Source organism: Dendrobates tinctorius, unplaced genomic scaffold (genome assembly GCF_039654945.1).
Source record: "Dendrobates tinctorius isolate UK_male_01 unplaced genomic scaffold, ASM3965494v1 ptg000194l, whole genome shotgun sequence".
In the NCBI taxonomy this organism is placed as follows: Eukaryota; Metazoa; Chordata; class Amphibia; order Anura; family Dendrobatidae; genus Dendrobates; species Dendrobates tinctorius.
The window spans coordinates 40,813-63,315 of record NW_027361861.1 but is presented as its reverse complement, the minus strand read 5'-3'; the positions used below and the strand labels follow the sequence as shown (position 1 = coordinate 63,315).

Genomic DNA, 22,503 nt, shown 5'->3' with positions numbered 1-22,503 from the left:
TGGGGTACTGATAGTACATCGCTGGGTCAGTCAGGTGCTGGTCCCACAACTGAAACATTACTGTCTAATCTGTTACTTGTCTATAACTTAGGAACCCCAGGGCTTAATAAAGCAAAGTAATTACCCCGGGCCCCAGCTAGCCGTGTAGTCTGCCAGGCCGATCATACAGTGGCTCGGATGTGCTGCATCATCGCAGGCTGCGAAGCATGTCTTACCCAGTCTGGGCCACCCCTTTGCTTCTGCTCACCGTGGCCCATATACCAGTAATGGCAGTAATGCACTGATGGCGGCCCTGATTCTATATATAGTAATAATTATCTATCACAGGCATGTGCTAGGTGTTACTGAAAAGAAAAAATCTGGCCTCATCCACCCCTAAATCGCTGGCCATCACTCAGTTCAGTAGACTGAGGATCTGTATAGGTTGTAGGCTTGTCGGAAGAGGTGGGTCTTCAGGTTCCTTTTGAAGGTTATCGTGGTAAGCTAATAAACACTTTGAGATTACTTCAGTTTGCAACAGAATTGGTATTATTTCTATATAACTGCAAGGTGGGCCCAAGGTACTCCAGTCCGACGCTGACTGCATGGCCGATAAGTCTCCTTACATCGACTTGGCACTCTCCACAAGGAGAGATGTTACCCTTTAGGCTCTGCTATCTATCATGCCACCTTCCTTAGCAAGATCAGTGCTTGAACCCCAAATGTAAACAGACACTAAATTAGGAAATTAATGTATATATTTTGGCATTTTCATGTATTTAGAAAGAATTACAAAGCTGATTTCCATGTAGAGGTGATGTAACTGTCAGCTATTTACAAAGTTATTGGAACAGATGAGTTTTTGCTCTGTAGAATATTATAAAAGCAGGAGGTAATTTCGCAGAACTGTACTCGTCCACCGTATATCCTATTTAGTAAGGTGCTTTGCAGCCTCTACCAGAAGGAGCACAATTAAATCTGTAAGCCATTATTAGTCCAGGAGGGATTACAGCAGGCAGACTCTTCACTTTGCAAATCTTCATCTTATGTCTTCTGTTCCTGCAGGAAAAAGGAACCTTCCAAAAACCCTGGTAGGACCACATCCGCTTACCCGCATCTAACATATTGCTTGGGATGTATGTAACAGGGAGTGGTTTCATGTAAAGTGACAATACAGGTAAGTACTTTCTGTAAGTGATGGATGGACAGATAATAGATAACATATACTGTAGATAGATGATAGATAACGTATAGCTAGATAGATGCACAGTAAGACATAAATAGCTCATCAGACATAATTCATATATTTTCCACTAGAAACGATAATGGGAAAATGATGGCATGATTCTGTTATGCTCCCTAATGTCACATAAAGGTGGTTTTAGAGATAAGATAAAAGTTGCCCTGACCACTGATTTTGGCTAAATAAGCTATTTAATGTGTAGGACGGCCTCTCCACTGTTGCTGCGCAGGTTTATGTTAAAGTCAGGCGTAATGGCTAGTGGATGAACAAGCTGTCAACAGCAGCCTCCTATGTATACCCTGCTTAATGATAGAGGAACTGAGTAACAATCACTAGAATTCATCGTGAGCAGACGAGATGATCAATCTTGCTCCATGTACGCGGCTAAATTACAAAGAATTGTCAGAATTTTTGATCCAAGGACATCCAACATCGCACTCATGACAAACAATTTGGACAGGAACCTAAGACCAGCGCCCCATACGATCAGACTCGCACAAGGCCAAGTTCACAAAATTGTCTGATTTTCATCCGAAAAAAAAAAAAGACGATATTTCATCAAATGGTCATCAGTAGGTATTACAATTTACAAGACCAATGTTAAAGAATTAGAAAACTTGAATGCAATAATGTTGATCTGTATAGTATCCAATTCTTTTTGCACACCCATAGACTTGTGGAGATTTGGCCGTGAAAAAAAATGTCCACCTGTTGAACAACATTAGTCTCAGTGCTGTCAGTTTTATTTTTCACTGACGGAAAATACGCCTTAATGCTCCATTGACCTGGTTCACAATCACCAGGAGTTTTTGGCTTGCATCAAGACTTTATAATCAAAACTCTGTCGGACTAGTCCTGGCTAATTTTCATTACATAAGCCTGATTTCTAACTTGACTTTTTTTTTTACTTAAAATTAAGTGTACGGCGCATAAAGGCTCTTCCTATAATCCAGGAATAGGCTTGTATAACATTATGGTCGCGGTTTAAGCTGGGCTGGAGAGCGGACAGTTTGCCTTTAATATATGACATGCTTATGAAAATCAATGTAACATTACGCTGCCACAATGCTGACTCTACAAGAATGTTACATAAATTATTGGGTGTTACAAAACAGAAACAAGACTACTTTGCTACAATACTACTGCCCCCCCCCCCACCCCCAACAATCTGCTCTGTTGACCGTACAATTTAATTTTTTTGCATTTGCTTTACTCGATGTGCACAATTTTGAAAAGTATTTTTGGTGTTCCCCTGTCTTTATATCTAACTTTTATACCTTATAGATTAAAAAAAAAAAAAATGTATGGGTATAGTATGTTTCCCAATTGGGGCTGCCCACTAGATTATACTCTAAGAAGTGCCATGCTACCACATCACAATGTGCCCCAAAGGTCTGGCAAAAAAATAAAATAAAATACAGGGTGATGACTTAGGAGAAAATAATTTGCCACTAGAGCGATCAGTTATGAGCTGACCAACTAATAACGCATTAGATCTTATTGATGCTGTGTCCTGGGTGTGTGATTATAACAAGGATTCCATAAGTTTTAATGTATAGATGAAGGGTGGGTACAAGGAACTCGGGTCTGACCGCTACTGGGCAACATAATAAGGCTGCACGTTGATGTCTGATTTTCTCTAATTTTTACATACAAGAGAAAAATAAAATAACTACTTTGCATCAGTCTGCTGGATTTGATTTTCATCCATGATTGGACTGTATGCCTGTTTTTACCATCAGTATACCACCAGTTTCTCATTTTTTTGTTTAAATTTTACACTTATCACATCCATTAAATGGTTAAAAAAATAAAGGGATGGCTTCTGTTATGCCCATAGACTATAATGGGTGTTTTTTTAGCATACAAATGTAGAAACACACGTACGTGAAAAACAGACACGGGAATGGGGCTTTCTATACGTGGAAAACGGACACGGGAATGGGGCTTTCTATACGTGGAAAACGGACACGGGAAGGAGGAATTTTTTATGTGTAAAAACAGACTCGTGAATGGGGTTTTCTTTACGTGAAAAACAGACACGTGAATGAGGCTTTGGGTTGTATTCATTATATACCACTGATTGTATACTATTATTAGGTTTTTAATCTATTCTTTGTTTCCCATATGCATTACTTTGTTTTTACCATTCAAGGGACGTTACTACCTTGCATATTATGGCATATCTACGGGATATGCAATAAATGTCTAATATATGCAGGATTCAGCTCTGGCACCTGCAACTCATGTGGAGAAAGGGGGTCACCAGACTTCCCTCACTAGGCAGCTGCTAGCCATTATGTACGTACCGATGGACTTCTCTGTAACAGTAACAGGCTAGTTGGCATGCTTAGCTGTTTCCGTAACGTCCAGTGACTTGAGATAGTCATTAAGAGACCCTCCTGTCTCCACATAAGTAAGGGTCTTGTTTATGTTTCCCTGAATAGACATTTCTATTAAAGTAAATGAGAAAAGGGCAGAAGAGGAGCCCTATGTAATTTAAATTGTGATGAAATGATCTGTTAATAATCTCACATATCTCTGTTCTTGTGTTTCATAGCGAGAAGGCCACTTCTTACCTGCATTAGATTTATTAAGTACAAGATGGCCGTTCTTAAACTAAAATTCTCTAAGACAAGACGGGGAAAATTAGCTCAAATCTTATGGATTCTTAACTGGCTCTCCGTAGTGACTGGACTCATTATTTTTAGCCTTGGTCTCTTTCTGAAAATCGAAATCAAGAAACGTAGTGAGCTGATGTTGAGTGGAAACCTCCAGTCTGTTCCCAACATGCTCATTGCTGTAGGCACCATAGCTTGCATCATCAATTTCTTTGGTGGGAAGATCTGTTATGACTGTTCGGATGCCAATAAGTTTTCTAGATGGAAGCTCTTCATGTTACCCTATATAATCTGCACGTTTTTCTTTACATTCTGCGTGTTTGCTGGAGCTATTATGTGCTACACCATGAGAAATGAGCTGGAGTCTGCTCTGTATCGTGGACTCAAGGATGCTTTGAAGTTCTACAAGGACACAGACATCCCTGGACGCTGCTTCTTAAAATCTACAATAGACCATCTTCAGATTGAGTTCCGCTGTTGTGGGAATAATGGTTTTCGGGACTGGTTTGAAATTCAGTGGATATCTGCACGATACCTGGATATGGGTTCCAAGGAGACTGTAGAGTAAGTAATGATGGCTTATAAACGCTTTCCAAATGCCCTTTATTCTTGCAAAGTAAATGTAATTTCACAGCAGCTATTTAAAGTCCACAAAAAGGGAGAAGGGGTCCAAAGTATGGGGCTTCCTCCATTATGTCAGAATAGGATACAGAAAATTGAGAATAATTTAAAAGTCTCCACGTCTTGAATCATAATGAAATGTTCCAGTCAGACAATACGAGGGTTTTATGGGACTCTATGATCTATCCATAGGATAGTCTGTATTTGATCCATTAGTTCATTGGGACTAAGCTGCACAGTCCGGCAACACCAGGTAAAACCACTGCCAAATGTACGATTGGTAAACAATACAGGGTTGTGGTAATCAGTAGATTACCACCACCCCTTCATCAGGATTACAGATGGAAAATAAACAGGAAGACCTGCGCTAAAAGGGTTAAATCGAGGCTACAAAAGTAAACAAATGATAGTCAAAGGCACCCCCCAAGTAAACAAACACCAGTTCAACAAAAGTGCAATCTCCAAATGCAATTACAGATGGGCTGTTGCAAGTCAGACCCCAACCGATCTGATATTGATGTATTCCATCAATATTAAAAGTACCCCAAATTTTGAAAATATTATTTCTACATTTATGTCCTTTTTCCATTAGGTTACTTAAAGAGGACCCATTACTTTCCATAAATATAAATCTGGACTTTTTAGGCAAGTGGGCGTGATCCTAAATTAGACTTTCATAGAGAAAAGTAAAGGAACACGTCCATTTGGCTAAGAAAAACTAGATTTATACACAGGGAATAGGGATCATATCTCAGGAATGGAAAGGGGCAGAAACAAATGAAAAACAGATTCAGGAAAACAGTAATATTTACAGGAGGTTAAAAAAAATGACATTTATGGCAAGTGACAGGTCCTCTTTAGGAGTATTACAACTTTTAAAAAACTTTTGACATATCAGAAGTTTAGATTTGTGAAGGTCTCCGCAGTCAAACACTGCCTCACTCTATAAAATAGGTAACAAAACCTCTCACCAATCTCATTCTCCAACACTGCAATGGGGTTGCACAGATTTTCTATGAAGCCAATCTTAAATGTAGGAGGAGCACAGCGCTTTGCTGAGCACTTCTGCTTCATCATTTTAGCAATCAGTGGTGCTAAATATAAACCCCAACACTTCAAACAGATTTTAACATGCTGAAATTTTCCTCTTTACATAGACCTTGGGCAGTCAGCTTAGATTACAGGGGTGGTCCAGTAAAAACAAGTTATGACCGATTTGTAGTATTGGCAATATTTTATTGATTGTTGGGGTTCCAACCACTGGGACTCACACAGATCAGCTGAATGGTGAACATTTATCCCCATTAGAATACATAATCAGCAGTGTGCGTGTGCAAGCCCATGCTCCCTTCATTCCTTATAGGGCTGCCGAAACTGAATGAAGGTTTTGCTTTTTTATAATTGATTTAGGCTGCCTATCACAAGGATAAAAAATTCCTCCTTGCGTCGATTATTTGGGGTTGGAGTAGTCAGATAACCACTGATCTGCAAGTTATCACCTATCACATGGATAGGTGAAACTTTGTTATCACTGGACAACCCCTTTAAGATGTAACTGCACTTGCATGTGCCCAAGGAAAATCAAGTTGTTGAAGAAATCTTTCAAGTGAAATTCATAATTGTAAATTCGAATTTTTTAAGAAATCTTTACTGGTTGATCATTAAGGCAGCTTAATCTCCAGAAACGCGTCAAGATTCATACCCATTTGGTATTGTGCTGAAGATTTTGTCCTCGATGTTGCAAGTTTTGCGAATAAAGAAAATTTTATCTTCACGAAATCGGTTGAGCTGGACATTTTTCTTCTTTTAAAATCGGGACAATACCTCCAAAAAGACAAACATTAAAAACTGAACACAGAGTTTAACATTGTAATATGCTTGGTTTTCATTATGGTAAGTAACCTCTATTTATGCAAAAGAGATCATGCACATAGCTGTAATAAGGGATCTATGCTGCACAGATCTTTAATACGGCATCCACAGGCTTAACTGTCCATATCATAGGGTTACAGCTGGATAAGTTGATGGTGTGGGCCATAAACCTTATTCACATTCCACGTTTGTGAACCTTTGCGACTTTTTTTTTTATGTTTTTTTTTTTTTATTCCATGCACTTCACTTGTCATTTTAAATTAGGTGGGGGTTAAAGAGGTATTCTTAAGTTATTAAATTGCTATAATTTCACTTGCTTTATCTATCTCCTGTCATTCTCTTTCAATGAAAGCTTTTATTTTAGGCTACTTTCACACTAGCGTCGGCTGACGTACGTCGCAATGCGTCGTTTTGGAGAAAACCGCATCCTGCAAAGTTGCCCGCAGGATGCGTTATTCTCCATAGACTTGCATTAGCGACGCATTGCGACGTATGGCCACACGTCGCATCCATCGTGCGACGGATGCGTCGTGTTTTGGCGGCCGCGACGCACACAAAAACGTTACATGTAACTTTTTTGTGCGTCGTGTCCGCCATTTTCGACCGCGCATGCGCGGCCGAATCTCCGCCCCCTCCTCCCCGGACATTACAATGGGGCAGCGGATGCGTTGAAAAACTGCATCCGCTGCCCCCGTTGTGCAAAACTTTCACAACGTGTGACGGTACATCGGCACGACGCAGTGCGACATCCGTCACACGACGCTAGTGTGAAAGTAGCCTTACATAGGGTACAGCGTGTTTCCAAAGAGATTGGCCAACAGAGCCTTGACAAGCATGCACAGTAGTTACAATTTAGGAGAGTAGTTAATGCAGTCGCAGACTGCATCTGAGTGTCTGCCTCCTGTAGACACACACTCCCTAAAATGAGGCGGGTCAGAGTGCACGTTCGCTGTGCCGTCACCATTACAGTCTAAGGCATTGTCGGCGCATACCTCCAAATCCCATTTTGCTGGGATGTTCAGACATATGCCCCAATTAGACCAGTGAATGTAACCATAAACGCAATGAGAAAGTAGCTAAAATCCCCGCCACCTCTCTCCAGTCCATTGATTTCTGTACAGCAGTGCGCCGCTCACGTCCCCCCCATCCCTCTGAAAACCTGACATGGCTCTTATCAGTCCTACATAATCATAATCTCCAGGCCTTCAAGCATATGCAGTTTCCAGATCAGTTCTCATCACAGCTCTCACTTTCCTGAACTGTATATGTGTGTTCAAATGCACCTTTACCTCTATGTGTAAATATGACAATAACAATGTAGACCCAGCCCTAACACACCGTTAATGTGTTGCAACAGGAAGAAGTTCCTGGCCAGAACGGTCAGTCAAAGAGAAGCAACCAGCGAATTAAGAGACTTTCAAAACTGTGAGCTGCTCATTAGACAACTTGAGAATACTTCTTTATTTGCAGTCGATTTACACTATATCATAATCAATTAGTCGGCTCATGGCATAGATTTCAGATAGTGGTGTGCAGACCGGTGTACTCCTCCTCGTACGCCAAATGGTTTTCGTTCAAGCTTAGCATATAAAACGCAATGTCGGAGAAATGTGTTCATCAACTTTGTTCCAATTATATTTTGCAGCCGTCTCAAAAGTAACGTGGATGCAAAGTACTTACTAGATGGTGTTCCCTTCAGCTGCTGCAACCCCAGCTCTCCTCGGCCTTGCATCCAGTATCAGATGACTAACAACTCTGCTCATTATAATTATGACTACCTGTCAGAAGAGCTAAATATCTGGCTCCAGGGCTGCAGACAGGCCCTCCTGGACTATTACGACCACCTCATGCAGTCCATTGGTCTTACTGTGCTTTTGGTTTGGCTCTTTGAGGTAAGACAACAGTAGTGATCTAGTGTTACACTACAATATAACAGGAAAGGTTGTATTTCCAAGGATAGAGCTCTGGTTTTGAGTGAGATTTCAGGACTTACCATTTCTACATAAACTAGACCAATACGCTGGTGAAGCTTTGAAACATATCTTTATAGTGAAAAATGCCTCTTTCCCCACTAATATTGTTTCCCAAACACACTCCCATGCAACAAGGATTCACTCTCAAATCAGTTTTCAAATGTAAACCTGAAATCAAAATACATCTGCTGCCTACAAAAGTTTATGGAGAGTGAAAAGAGGGAAGGACAAAGAGAAACCTGTGAAACATATAATGGTCAGAAAGAGTGTTATTCCTCATGTATCCACACAGGACAACTTATTCTAATAGGTCACCTGAAAATACTTTACAGGTTAAGAGCTCATGCAGACGTTCATGCAACAGTCTGAGCACAGACCAGCAGCGAGTCCCCAGACCAGAGGGTGACAGTCTCATATATATTTCTATGAGGCTGCCATGTTCCGGTCAGGAGACTCGTGGCCAGTCCTGGAATTGCAGTCCATGCTTGGATGTCTACATGAGCCTTAAAAATTTATTAAAGTAGTTCGGTCATGTGATGACTTGCCAAGCAATTAGATGTTCTCTCAAGGAGGAGAGTATCTCTGCCCCAAAAACGTCATGTATGATAAAAATAGATTTTACCACTGAAGTTCCCCACACTAGGAGAAAGTAATTGCTATCACAGATACCGATGATAATTGGACAGCTCCCGTCAAACAGTTATAATGTAGATGGTAGTTCAGCCTCCTAAAGTTACAATTATAATATAGTTGTTTATTTGTGGAAACACAGAGGAAAGAATAATCAGTGTCCTCCCAGATGGTACTGGCACTAGCTACCCATTCGCTTCAGTACAATGCTTCATGAGGTTTTTCGCAGAGCATGTAGGGATAAATTCCAGAAAGCGATTTAGAAATAAAGTAGGGGTGTGAAGACAAGAAAAGAGAAGGCAGAACTACAGAGAAGGGAGTATACTCTTCATACATGTATGAAGGGGAGATTATGATAGACATTCAGGGGGAGGGGATGTAGGGATGGAAACAAATTTACTGGACTGCTTCTTTATAGTGCAACTTCACTTTCACAAAATATTCGACACGTCATAGAGACATGTCAAGAGTTTTGAGTAAAGGGGCCATGCGGATTGCTAAAATGAAGCAAGTCCTGCTGACCTTAAAGCTGAAGAGGTCACTGCTGTTAGATACAAGGGACACAATTACCGAGATACGATTAAAAAAAAAAAAAATCTTACAGATTGCTCTACAATTGTATGGACACTATCTAACCATATCTGAATTTGTCATTATGTAGAGGTGCACATATACTCATGATAGTTGTTGACAGAACGATCTCACCTGACTCTCTTCAGCACATGCATGCTGGCCTAGGCCGAGTGCGCATGTTTTTTACATGAAGCGAGCGCAGTAAGTACTGTCAGACACCTCTTGCAATGACTTGGGTCCCGTTAAAAGAATTTGGTTATTAATTTTAATATGCCTGATCCTTATTTCCCCCAACATCATCTGCTACTTCCATTCATAGAAGATAGATCAAAATTGACTAAACCAGCCAATTTTAACATTACTAGATTAATCTATATGGGGCCTTCAAGGGAATCAGTCGGCAGGTTTTTGCTATGTAATTTGACAGCACGTAGGGGCAGAGACCCTGATTCCTGCGATGTATCACTTCGCCTACTGGGAGCAGCAGTTGTGATAGAATCAGTTTTAGATCTAGCAGAGCTCCAACTGCTGAGTTGTGTATAATCCGACAACACTGATTGGCAGCTTTCAAAAAGCTTCTAATCAGTGGTGAGGTGGTGTTACACAGAACAGAAAGACTAGGAGGCATGAGAAACGTAGTCCAGAAGCGATAATCGCCTTCTAATAAAACACTGATTTTATTAAAATAGTGCACAGTCCAGTAAGTGACATCAGTGGAATCAGGGTGCCTGTCTCTACATCATGCTGCTCTCAGATTACACGGCAAAAAAATTCTGACAGATTCCCTTTAAAGGTGTTGTCCACTACATGGAAAACCCCTTTTTAAAATGAAGTTGCCCCCTCCTTATAAAATAAAAACGCTATATACTTGCCTTCTGCACCATTGCTACTCCAGGGATGTCAGCTCCAGGTCTCTTGTAACATTAGGTCACGTGACCTCTGAAGACAATCGGCAGCCACTATTGGCTGCTGAGCTTTTACTACTTCCGCTTGTCTGAAGTTCAACGAAAGGTGTGGACCTTGGACAAATGGAAGTAGTGAGAGTGCCGCAGCCAGTGACCTCTATTTTGCTGTTGCACTTTTACTACTTCCACTTGTCTGAGGTTCGATAAAAGGTGTGGATCTTGGACAAATGGAAGTAGTGAGAGTGCCGCAGCCCATCAGAGGCCACTATTTTGCTGCTGCGTTTTTACTACTTCCGATTGTCTGAGGTTCGACCAAAGGTGTGGACCTTAGACAAATGGAAGTAGTGAGTGCAGCAGCCAATAGGACACTGATTAACCACAAGTCTGGAGATGACATAGCTGGAGCAACAACAGTGCAGGAGGTGAGTACATGGTGTTTTTATTTTACATGGGGAACTAAATAATTTGAAAAGGAGTTGGCAAGCCTTTTAATGCCAGTTTAGGAATGTATCATGTAATTATTAGCTGATCACGCTATCATCCTTTTTGCTCAGCTGTCAGTGCTAACTGGTGTGCGTTATCTTCAAACTTCAATGGAGAACGTCTTGATTTTGGGGGACCCAGAGTCTGAATCTGATGGATGGTTACTGGAAAACAGCTGCATGGAAACCGCTAAACATAATTTCCAAATAATAAAGAACCTTGGCAAAATCAACCAGATTTCCACAGTTTCAGGGAAATCTGATCCGAATATGGACATCCCAACAGCAGATTATGGACCAGATAATGTTCCACCAAACTCCATCCCAAAGGACAGCTGACCATGATGCTGGTCTTGGCTAAAGAGAATATAAACGTACTTACAGAAAAACTTTGATGGATATGTTTTAAAGGTGTTTGAAACTGGATTATCGACACCATGTGAAGGACACTTGGCCAGAATGTGTAAAAAGTCTGAATTGGTTTAAAAAAAAAAAATGAACTTTAATTATTGGCAAATGACTGTACAAAGATGATAGAGCTTGTGTATTTTATTTAATGACAAAGTCGGAGATGAACATTTTTCTGCACTTTTAATACATTTTACTCATAAGTTACTTTTTTTATGTTGTCTGTAAGCAATGTTAATGGAAAAGTTATCGTTTCCTGGCTATGGGCACATGACTGTTGCGTTTAGGGATAAATCCAACTCACCATATCAATATTTTTACTTTCAAGAGAGAAATAAATCATTACAATTATTAGAAGACTGTTACTACTTTTTAAATGATATTAAAGATTGACAACATCTAGATCAAGCGGAAAACATTTTTTGTTCCGCAAGGGATAGCGTTTGGGCAGTAATACGAATGTGCCAAACCCTCCCGTATGATAGAAGGGCTGCCTCACATAGATACCCCAATTGTAAATAGAAGCCTCATTATCAAATTTCCCCCTTACCAAAATGTGAAATACTGTGTACGTCATATGCCGACTCCCTGACTTTGAGAAGGGCACACAAACCGAGCCTTCATCGTTGCCCGTTGTGTTATTCAGCCAACATCTGCCTATAACAGCCAAGGGTGGAGCAAAGCTTCAACCTCGGCTGTTAAATGCTGTTGTCAATCTCTGACAGTGGCATTTACAGCACTCTGGCAGGGGGCACGTCATTTCATGCACCCATCTGCATTCTTATGACATGATCAAGGGTGCTGAAGGGTTGCGATGACAGCCAAGGGTCTGCTAAGTGCCCCTGTGCTTGTCATGATGGCACTCCTGTGAAAGCCAGCCCGTGGCTAGTGTTAATATGAGATGGATTTTTGGCAGAGCTGTATATGGCACAAGCGATCGAGTGATCGCAGGTAGAGATGAGCGAACATGCTCCGGTCCCATCTAAACATCTGGTATTGCTCGTATATTATGTTCGAGTCTCTGTGTCTTCATGATTTGCGGCTGTTTGTTAGACAGCCTCAACAAATGTGGGGATTCCCTAATATAATATACGAGAACTCCCAGATGTTTAGATAATGCTTGAGTGTGCATGGATAAAATGTTATCCGAGCATGTTTGCTCATCACTAATCTCAGGTTCAAGTCCTTTAAGAGGATGAACAAATTTCATTTTTTATTGTTTTAAAAGATTAAAATCTAAAAGTTCAAATCACCCCCTTTTCCCTAATTAAAAAAAAAAAATATATAGGGTTGATCGAATAGCTATATTGCTTACCGAATAGCTGCATCGGGAACCCAGATACCAGGAGTGTTACCTGTTGTGAGTTCATTTTCCCCTTCACCATTGAGGTCTGATGAACTCCCTCTTCTGGTGAAGGAAGGTAGTGAGGCTGATTACCAAGCACCTGAGCAGGATGATGATGACTGGGTGACTGGAATTGCTGACTGGATATAAGGCAGCTGACGCCCTTCTGCCTTGCTGGTGATTTCTCAGAGGGATTCTAGGAGACCAGTCTGATTCGTGCTCCTCAAAAGCCAAGTTTTCTGCTTTGCTTTTTGCATTTGTGTTTTGGTTTAGTTTTGCCTTGTTTTTCTGGATTTCTGCCATCCCCTGCTGGGGTGAGCTGAATTCCTTTTTGCTCTGTCTTCAGAAAATACCTGAGTACTGGTATAGTCTTTTTGAAGCCTAGCGTCTTCAGGGCTTTTTTCCCTATCAGTCTGTTGGCTCTTGTTTTGATAGGGTTTTGGCGGATTGCAGACAGCAGCTTTTCTATCCTGTCCTATTTAGTTAGCTTGGGCCCCATCGTTTGCTCAGCCTATCTTTCTATCTGTGTGAGTGTTTTTTCATCTTGCTTCACCGTCATTATATGTTGGGGGCTGCCTATTGCTTTGGGGTCTGCTCTGGGGCAGTTTAGATTTCCCTTTCTGTCTTTAGGCTATTTAGTTCTCCGGCTGTTATCGAGGGGTCTAGGGCACCGTAGGAACCCCCCACAGCTACTGCTAGTTGTTGTTGTTAGGTTCAGGGGTCTGCAATCCGATAGCTGCCAACTTCTCTGGTTTTCTGGACTTAGCTTGTATTTCTGTTTTTGCCTCCTACGGTGACTCATTCATAACAGTTACCGATGATCAGCTGTGTTGCAGCTGTGTGACAGTCACAACACATGCATGGAGAGCCTATTTGTTGGGCTCTCCACACGTGTTGTGACAGTGAAACAGCTACAACACATGCAGCTGCGCAGCCGAACAGCTGATTATTGGGAGCGCTCCAGGTATCCGGGTTCCCGATGCAGCTATTCGGTAAGCAGTATAGCTATTCAGATAAGCTCTTATCCAAAACTATTTGCTCATCCCTAATAAAATACACATATTTGGTTTCGCTGCATTCGTTAAAGTCCAATTTATCAATAAATTAATATGATCGGTAAATGGTGTAACAAGAAAAAAAAACCCACCAGAAATGCGTTGTTTTCAGCCTCCGCAAAAACAAAATAAAATGTAATAAGAGGCTTTCAAGACTTTGTTATCGGCCCGAAAATGATATACGGTAAATAAAAACATCTCAGGATGCAAAAAGGAAGCACTCACACAGCTCCAAATCCTGAAAACAGAAAACGTTACGAAAACAAATTTCTGAATTTTTTCACCACTTAAAAAAAATAAAAACTATGCATATTTGGCATCTCCATAATCGTACGGACCTGGAGAATCATGTATAACAGCTCCTTTATATAATACGTGCATTTCCTTGGAATAAAACATCAGATCTGCATGCCCGTATAGATGGATAAGGAGGGTTGATTACACAGACAGATTCCCTTTAAAACTTGTTCACCTTTCTGTAAAAATTTATTTCATATCTGATATGGTTTGTTTTTTGTCGACAAGGGTGGGGCAAGTAACAACAATTTCAATTGGAATTGGCCTTTTTTTCAATTTAGTTTTTACCTATCTTTTCATATTAGGTCCCCATACGGTCATAAAAAGACTAAACGGCCATTGAGGGCGGAAGCATCTCATCATTTAAAATACTTTTATTATTTGAGTTCCTCTATAACAGGGGCTAGTATATTTGCGCCTGCTCAGTAGAGTTAACTGGGTCAGCTCCTGTTTGTCTCATACTTCCAGGGATCACAAGACTACTGGTTTTACAGGAGAAAGCCCTTCCTTCTACTGTATACACAGCACTAGTTTATCGCTGTGCATACAGCAATAGAGAAGGCAGGGACGGTAATAAACCCTCTGCACCTTCCCTACGAGGAGCTCAGCTCTGTCTGACCCGATCTGTTCTCATAGATCTGTTTCTGGAAATAATTGTATTATCCACAAAATAGAAATTCTAGTAGATATTTTCTTTGATGCTGCTTTTAACACTTCTCTGTTATCCCTCCTGTAAATGCATGAATTAAAAAAAATGCACTGAATTAACTACATACATGCCAGCATCACTGCTGAAGCCAGTCACTTTACACTAATCAGCTTATATGTTTCTGAACTACCTGGCCTTAGCTATAACATGATGATGGTATGACTAAGGACCAGCGCCAGTCTTTGCTGAAATCTTTTGTGGATTGACAGCATAATACCGTAATTGCGCTTTGATCCGAGCACCAGGACGAGGTGAGCTGCATTTGCTATAGAGTTTTAATACATGTACTTTTTCCTCTGAGTCTGGCCGTTTGTCTACTGACTTCAGCACGACTCCCCAACGCTCTGCACTAGAATACAAAGATTTTTGAACCCACTTCTTGGCTAAAGCCTTACTCTTTCAGATGTTCCTCCATCCAACAAAATGGAACACACCAGCAAGAAATTAACCCCTTATGTTCTCTGCAGGTTTTCTACAAGACTGTAAATCTGCATGATTTTATACATGCGCCAACAACATAACAATGGGGGGCAAGTTTATCTACAGTTTATTTTATTTTTGTATCAATGATTTCTAAGCATAGGGTTCCTGTAAGGAAAAAGGAAAGAGAAACACTTCTATGATGCAGCCCTTATTTGTAGGGATGATTTCAGAGACAAGAAAGCTTTTAGGAAAACATGTTGTCGAGGATTAGCATCTGCCATGTGACAAAAATAGACAGGCTCAAGAGTAAGACTTAGCTGTGTGGACATTCCTACTTAATGCAATCAGAATTAGGAGAAGGCATGGCATTTCATGGTTAAAACTGCAAAATACACCTCGTTTTCAACTTGGTCTTTTACAATTTTTTTTAGATTTTTTTTTTTTTTTATAAACCTGATAATTACCATTCGCTGTTAATGTAAATTCAGCATTACTTATAATTTGGTGCAGCAATTTGGTCCAAGATGGAGAGAGGTAACCAGATGTCGCTTTTCTGGGTTAGCCGATCTGAGATCAGTATATCATTTCGAAGTGAAAAATATTGTCTGATTATTTTGATTATTAGTTTTTCTCTACAGAGCTACAAATCCCCACAATAGATATAGTTTTAACTCCTCCTAAATGCAACCAAGCTTACATTTTCGAGGCTCTGATTTAATATCTTTTTCTTCCAACAGCCATAACAAATTATTTTCTTCTGTTGACATAACTGTATGAGGCCTGTCGGTAGCTTCTGCATTAGAAGCAGGTGCTGGCTGTATAAAAACAGAGATCAGAGCTAGCTTCAATTGCAAATGTCTAACCATTTAGATGCTACTGTGACAGTGGCATATAAAAGGATCCAATCAACATTGGTGTTCTGCTGGATGTTGATGGATGGATTATGGCAGCTGCCATCGTTGTACGCCAATGAAGCCCAGTCTCTGGCTGGGCTTCATAGGTACCTTCTCTCTCTTTTAGTCCCCTTGGGGAAAATTAAAATAAAAAAAATAAATAAATATAAAAACTTTCCCTTTTTTCTAGTCTGAAAATAAACAAGTAATAAAAAAATAAGGACATTTGGTTTCGCCACATCTGTAATATCAGATTAAAATACTGAATCAATTAGCACATACGGTAAAAAGAGTTTAAAAAAAAAAATAATAGTAACACCAGCATTTGCTTTTTTCATTCATCTCACATCCCTCCCCCCAAAAAAAATGGAACAAAAAGCAATCAAAATGCAATATATATACAAAAATGGTACTGATAAATCAAATTGCCATGCAAAAGAATAAAAAGTAAACAAGCGTTCACACAACTCAAATGTTGGAAGAATATTCAAATCAAAATTATAACTTGTCCCGCAAGAAAACAAGTGTTCATACAGCTGTGTTGCCGTGGGGGTGGTGGGTTGGGGGGAAGTTACGGCTCATGGAGCGCAAGGAGGAAAGAACTAAAGTGCAAAAACAGTAAGCTCTCTTGCTCCCTCTATTGGTCCGGAGATGGCAAGATTATATTCATTACTTACAGCCCACTAATTCTAGAGTACATATAACAAAAGATACAAACAGCGTTTGAGTACAAGGCGTTAGTATAATGCACTTAAAGGGGTTATCTGAAGCTTTTTTCCCCCTGGTATCATCAGATAGTTACCAATTACATGCATGTTCTGCAATGTGACAATTTCTCCCAGCTTACAACAGTCTCAGACAGCTCCTGCTGTTAATTTTCCTCCTTCCTATGAAGTCATGTTGACAGAGCAGCTCCTTCTCTACTGCTCTGCTAATACTTGAAACAAAGGGAGACACAAAGCGCAAAATAGCGTCATCCCACAAATTAAACAGCGATTTTTGCAAAGAAGCTGCTCACCTGGTATTCAATAGTCAAAGCACATATAGTCGGTATAGGCTGCCGCAGAACCACAGGTCAAACATCTACCAGACAACATAGTATACTGCAGGGTAGGATGTGGATTATTGTCCATGCAGCCCAAATGATGACATTCCAGGAGTACTTCTACCTACTCCTGGAATGTCATCATTTGGGCAGCGCGGACAATAATCCACATCCTACCCTGCAGTATACTATGTCTTCTGCTCTGCTGACAGGCAGTCACTCTAAGACGCCCCCCATTACTAATCCCATAGTCCTGTTGTATAAAAACACCCCCCCAGAATAACGTCCTTTAACCAGTCTTAATTAAACCATATTTACAGCATTGCCCATTCTAATGAAGCCAATGTCCCCTGTAAGAGAATTAAAATAATATACAGACAATATTCCTCATCAGTCCGCTAAGAAGATAAGAATCCATCTGCCCCATGATGGGTCTAGCTCTGCTACATCTAGATTGCAGGCTGCATGTTGCATGATGCGACATACAGACTGCCATCCAGCAGAGACAAAGGAGCGTCTGCTACCGCTGCTTAGTGTATCATGTTGAACTGGTATGACCTGACTGATGTCACCATGAGCCGTGAGAAAGTTCTCCTGCTCGTGGTGCTGTCAGAATTTCCTGGGAGTTCACAGGCAAAGAACTCACTTCACTTGTCTGACATCAGAACGTTGCTATAAATTTTCCCACGGCGCTCGTGCTGACGTCCATAGGTGAAGTGAGTTAATTGGCTGTGAACTCCCAGGATCTTTCTGACAGTACCGTGAGCAGGTGAACTTTCTCACACTCACGGTGATGTCAGTCAGGTCACAAGACCTCACCGCAAGATAATGGGCAGCGACAGCACACTGTGCTCAGTTTTTCTGCTAGCTGTCAAGCTGTATAGGTTCATAATGCAACCATGCAGCCTTCCATCTAGATGTATAGTAAGCTACACAAATTATATTAATTGCATGTCACTGACATCTTTACATCTATGTATTCTAAGTGTATTTACTGTGTAATCCATCTCTTCTATCCTGTCGGCTCCTGCTGCGAGTTTACTGTAGGCAGATGCTGAATTGCCAGATATCTCTCTCTCTCTAATCTCCATAGTGCTTACCGAATAAGCTATAGTGGGAACCCGGATACATGGAGCGTGCCGGCTGATCGGCGCTACAGCTGCATGTGTTGCGGCTGTGTCACAGTCACAACACATGAAAGGAGAGCCTGTGTGTCGGGCTCTCCATGCATGTGCTTTGTCTGTGACACAGCCACGATGCATGCAGCTGCGGCGCCGATCAGCTGGTACACTCCATGTATCCGGGTTCCCACTGTAGCTTATTCGGTAAGTGCTATAGCTTGCCGAATAAGAGGGAATCCGAACAAATTCGCTCAACTCTAGTCCCTACATTATGCTCTCAGATGGGGTAGCAAAAATCTGTTGAAAAATCCCCTTAAAATCTGGCTTGTTGCTAAAGATAAAAGCCTAAAATTATTGTCCAGAAATGTTTAACTCCTTTACAACATATGACGTATAGGGATGTCATAGGTCACCTCCCCGCTGATACGGACTCCGGTGATGAGACCTCAACTTTCCCGACACGTCAGCTGATTTGATCAGCTGATGTGCCCCTAACAGCCACAGGTGGAATCGCGATCCACCCACGGCTGTTAACCTGCTACATGCCGCTGTCCATCTCTGATAGCGGCACTTAACATGATCAAACTGGAAGCGCATAATTGGCTCCGCCCATGAAAACCCATGTCACATGACCACAGGTCGTCGATAGGTAGGTTGGAATGACAATCCAGGGTCTGCAGGAAACCCCTGTGGTTGACATTGCTGGATAGCTATGAGAACTCATAGCAGGCTGCGCTCATAGCAGATCAGCATTTTAGGCTAGTTTCACACTAGCGTTTTGGAGCGCAGCGATGGCCTGCGCACAGCCGCCGCTAAGCCCCGCCCCTGCCACGGCCCGCCGGTAGCTCCGCCCACCGGCGCATGAGGCTGCATGCGCCCTGCGTCCCCTCTCTTTATCACAGGGGGCGCAGGCCGTGCGCAGTATGCGTTTGGCGGCGCATGCGCCTTTTTGACGGTGCGCCGACGCAACCAAACTGCAGCAGGTTGCGTTTGGCGCAGGTCGGCGCACCGTCAAAAGGACGCATGCGCCGCCAAACGCATACTGCGCACGGCCTGCGCCCCCTGTGATAAAGATAGGGGACGCAGGGCGCATGCAGCGTCATGCGCCGGTGGGCGGAGCTACCGGCGGGCACGGCAGGGGGCGGGGCTTAGCGGCGGCCGTGCGCAGGCCGTCGCTGCGCTCATAAACGCTAGTGTGAAACTAGCCTTAGCTACACATAGATGGGCTGAAGCCCTTCTATTTGTAGCACAGGGGATCGGATGAGCTCAGCTTCTAGTCTCCCATGGAGACTATTGAAGCCCATAATAAATAAAATTTTAAATCACCCCCCTTTTGCCCCATTCAAAATAAAACAATAAATAAATCCACATATTTGGAATTGCCGCGTTCGTTTTATGGTCACCGCAACATTGCATCAACCCCATAATGATATAAATAAAAAAATCAGCTCAGCTAGCAAAAAATAAGCCCTCACCCAGCCCCAGATCACAAAAAATGGAGACGCTATGGGTATTGGAAAATAAGGCCTTTTTTTTTTTTCTTCAACCTTTGGATTTTTTACACCACATAAATACCAAATATGTATAAATTATTTTTTATCTACAAACTTGTCCTGGAGAATTATAATGGCAGGTCAGTTTTAGCATTTAGTGAACATAGCAAAAAAATAAATAATTAAAAAATCATTGTGGAATTGCACTTTTTTTTTTCCAGTTTCTCCGTACTTTGAATTTTTTTTCCGTTTTCCAGTACATGGTATGGTAAAACCAATGGGGTCGCTCAAAAGTACAACTCATCCTACAAAAAAGCCCTCACATGGCCATATTGATGGGAAAATAAAAACGTTATGGATCCGATAAGAAGGGGAGCAAAAAACTAAAACTCAGAGAAAAACCCAAGGTGGTAAAAGGGATTAAAATGGAAAATTTTTTTATTAGTTTTTACATTTTTATTTTAAAACAAAGAATGGACATGACAGAAAAAAAAAAATAAATAAAAAAAGGACACAGACGTAAACATCTAATTCAGAAAAATAGACTAATAATGTGCTGTAACCCAGAAAAATGAATGGAATCCCTGCTTAGATGAAAGCAGTATAGGTGCTTCATGAGATTAATGCAAGTATGCGGTCAACTATTTTATCTTTCTTGGATACTTTAGTTATCAGGGGTCTATTACTTAGGATAATATTTGTAGTAATAAGAAATAATAGATAATCTATTTAATGAACACTAAACCTAGAAACAATTGTCGTCACAGTTTGGTAGCTTGCAGCAGTTTCTGCATGATCCTGAATGAGAATAAAGGGTTTAATGTCCTGCTGGTCAGTTCCATCTTTGGATGATGGTTGACTAACACCCTGCTCCCCTCAGTCAAGGGGGTGGGATTTAATGCTATTTTGTTCTATTGCACCCATGGTAAAAGCTGGGTGACTTCTGCTGCAGCTGGTTTGTCTCACAGTTGCACAGCAGAGGTGGAGGAAGAGGGTTATGGCTGAACTCCTGAGACACACACTGGTAATTTCTTTATATTTCTCAGTTTTTACTGTAATATGAGACAATACAGGATGTAGGGTAAGTCCCACACTTCATAATTGACAATGGAGACAAAAAACCTCTGCTGCATAATGTCACCGCTGCTCTCCACTGTCAATCAAAAAGGAGTGGCACTGAGAATCAAGGAGGAGCAGAGGACAGCAAGTGCACAGATAAGCATATGAGAAGAAAAAATATTGGCACTCGGTTCTGTGAAATCCAATGTCTTTATTCAGAAACATTTAAAACTGGCTGCAGAGAGGGAAGGAGCACATGGGTGGGACGACAATAGTTTCGCTCTCAACTGCGCTTTTTCTGCTGGTCCCGGAAACATTCCAGGACCAGAAGAAACACAGGAGAGCGAAATTATCTCATACGGATAGGTGATCAATGTAAAAGTCGTGGATAACCTCTTAGGAGCGCAGAAGCACCAGATAATGACAAAGGCAGTCATCCTTAATAAGGTTTCACACTGCCATAGCCTGCAGTACCTCGGTTTTCCTAAGACACGGACTACAGATTCCTTTTAAGGGCGGAATAGCAGGCATTTTTTGGGGCCTGCAATTTCTGTGGTCTTTAAAATTAAACCCTATACAAAAAAAACCCTGCAAATTCTGCATAAAAATAATAAGAATGACTTCTCTCAAGTGAAAGTGAACTGATCATCACCTCTAATAATACAAAGTTACAGGGAATCTGTTACCAAGTTATTGGCATCTAATCGGAGAGCAGCATAATGTAGGGGTAGAGATACTGACTCCAATGGCTTGTCACTTTCTGGGCTGCTGCTATTGTTTTGATAAACCCGGTGTTAACCAGTAGGAGACAACTAGTAAACCTGCTGCCCTGTAGTCCAACTCCACCCCCACCACTGTGGCAGCTTTCTGAGGGTACACAGAAAGATACCAATCAGTGACATGGGAAGGGTTATACACAGCTCAGCATTGAGAGAACTGGTAAAGCTGCAGTAGTTAAAACAGGTTTTAACAATATCTGCAGCAGGAAGCATAAGTGACACATCGTTGGAATCAGGGTTTCTGCCCCTATATCATGCCGCTTTCAGATGGTGTAGCAAAAACTTGGTGACAGATTCCCTTTAATACTACAATAAATGCAAAAAAAATGTTGATTACCATCTATTTGTGATTTCGTAGCACGCTCCGTACAGAAGCAGTTGTAAATAGTGTAGACCACTAGTATGTAAGCTGTGACTTCAAATTGTTCAATCAGGAATCTCGCAATGTCTTCAGAAGATGCAGCTAGAAACGACAAAACTACAAATAAACGTTCATAACCAAGAAAAAAAAATACTACATACCAATAGAAAGGCTAGCTTATTATTGCATGTGTTATATAATTTTGACACCCTCCTAGGTTCTCTACCTGGCAGGCAAGCAAGGCTTGTGGATCCAAAAGCTAATGAATGCGATAGCAGCTGCAAAGCTTCAGAACAGGGATGCACCAGTTCCAAATAAATAGCACAGATCTTGTGAAAAATCAAAAAGCTATAAATCCTAATAATGTTATGCTATGAATTTTCTTCCTTTTGAAGATATGCAAAAAGCAGTACAGGACAACAGCAATGTGAACACTTGCAATAGCAATATTTGGATCATCTAGCCTCTTGTCCATTGCTTCGCCTGACTGTGTGTGTGTGCATAAACTGCTGCTGATATATGCTACATGTGCACAAGTGCATTAAGGGCCTGTCACACTAAGCGATATCGCTAGCAATATCGCTATAACGTCACTGGTTTTCGTGACATTATAGTG

General features: G+C 41.3%; 1 protein-coding gene across 1 annotated transcript; it reads left to right on the top strand.

Annotated features, from left to right (window-relative positions):
* The first annotated feature begins 957 nt into the window (after positions 1 to 957).
* LOC141056026 (photoreceptor outer segment membrane glycoprotein 2-like) lies at positions 958 to 11,642 on the top strand. Its single transcript, XM_073552668.1, has 4 exons — positions 958 to 1,156; positions 3,783 to 4,407; positions 7,982 to 8,228; positions 10,972 to 11,642. Exons 2-4 carry the CDS (start codon positions 3,827 to 3,829, stop codon positions 11,236 to 11,238), a joined length of 1,095 nt encoding a protein of 364 aa, XP_073408769.1. The 5' UTR covers positions 958 to 1,156; positions 3,783 to 3,826; the 3' UTR covers positions 11,239 to 11,642.
* Positions 11,643 to 22,503: the final 10,861 nt, after the last annotated feature.

What these genes read in the sequence shown, in the direction of transcription:
- LOC141056026 (XM_073552668.1), top strand. Translation starts at nt 3,827, where the DNA reads ATGGCCGTTCTTAAACTAAAATTCTCTAAGACAAGACGGGGAAAATTA. An exon ending in GGTTCCAAGGAGACTGTAGA is followed by an intron (nt 4,408 to 7,981) that starts GTAAGTAATGAT and finishes TATATTTTGCAG; the next exon opens with CCGTCTCAAAAGTAACGTGG. An exon ending in TTTTGGTTTGGCTCTTTGAG is followed by an intron (nt 8,229 to 10,971) that starts GTAAGACAACAG and finishes CTTTTTGCTCAG; the next exon opens with CTGTCAGTGCTAACTGGTGT.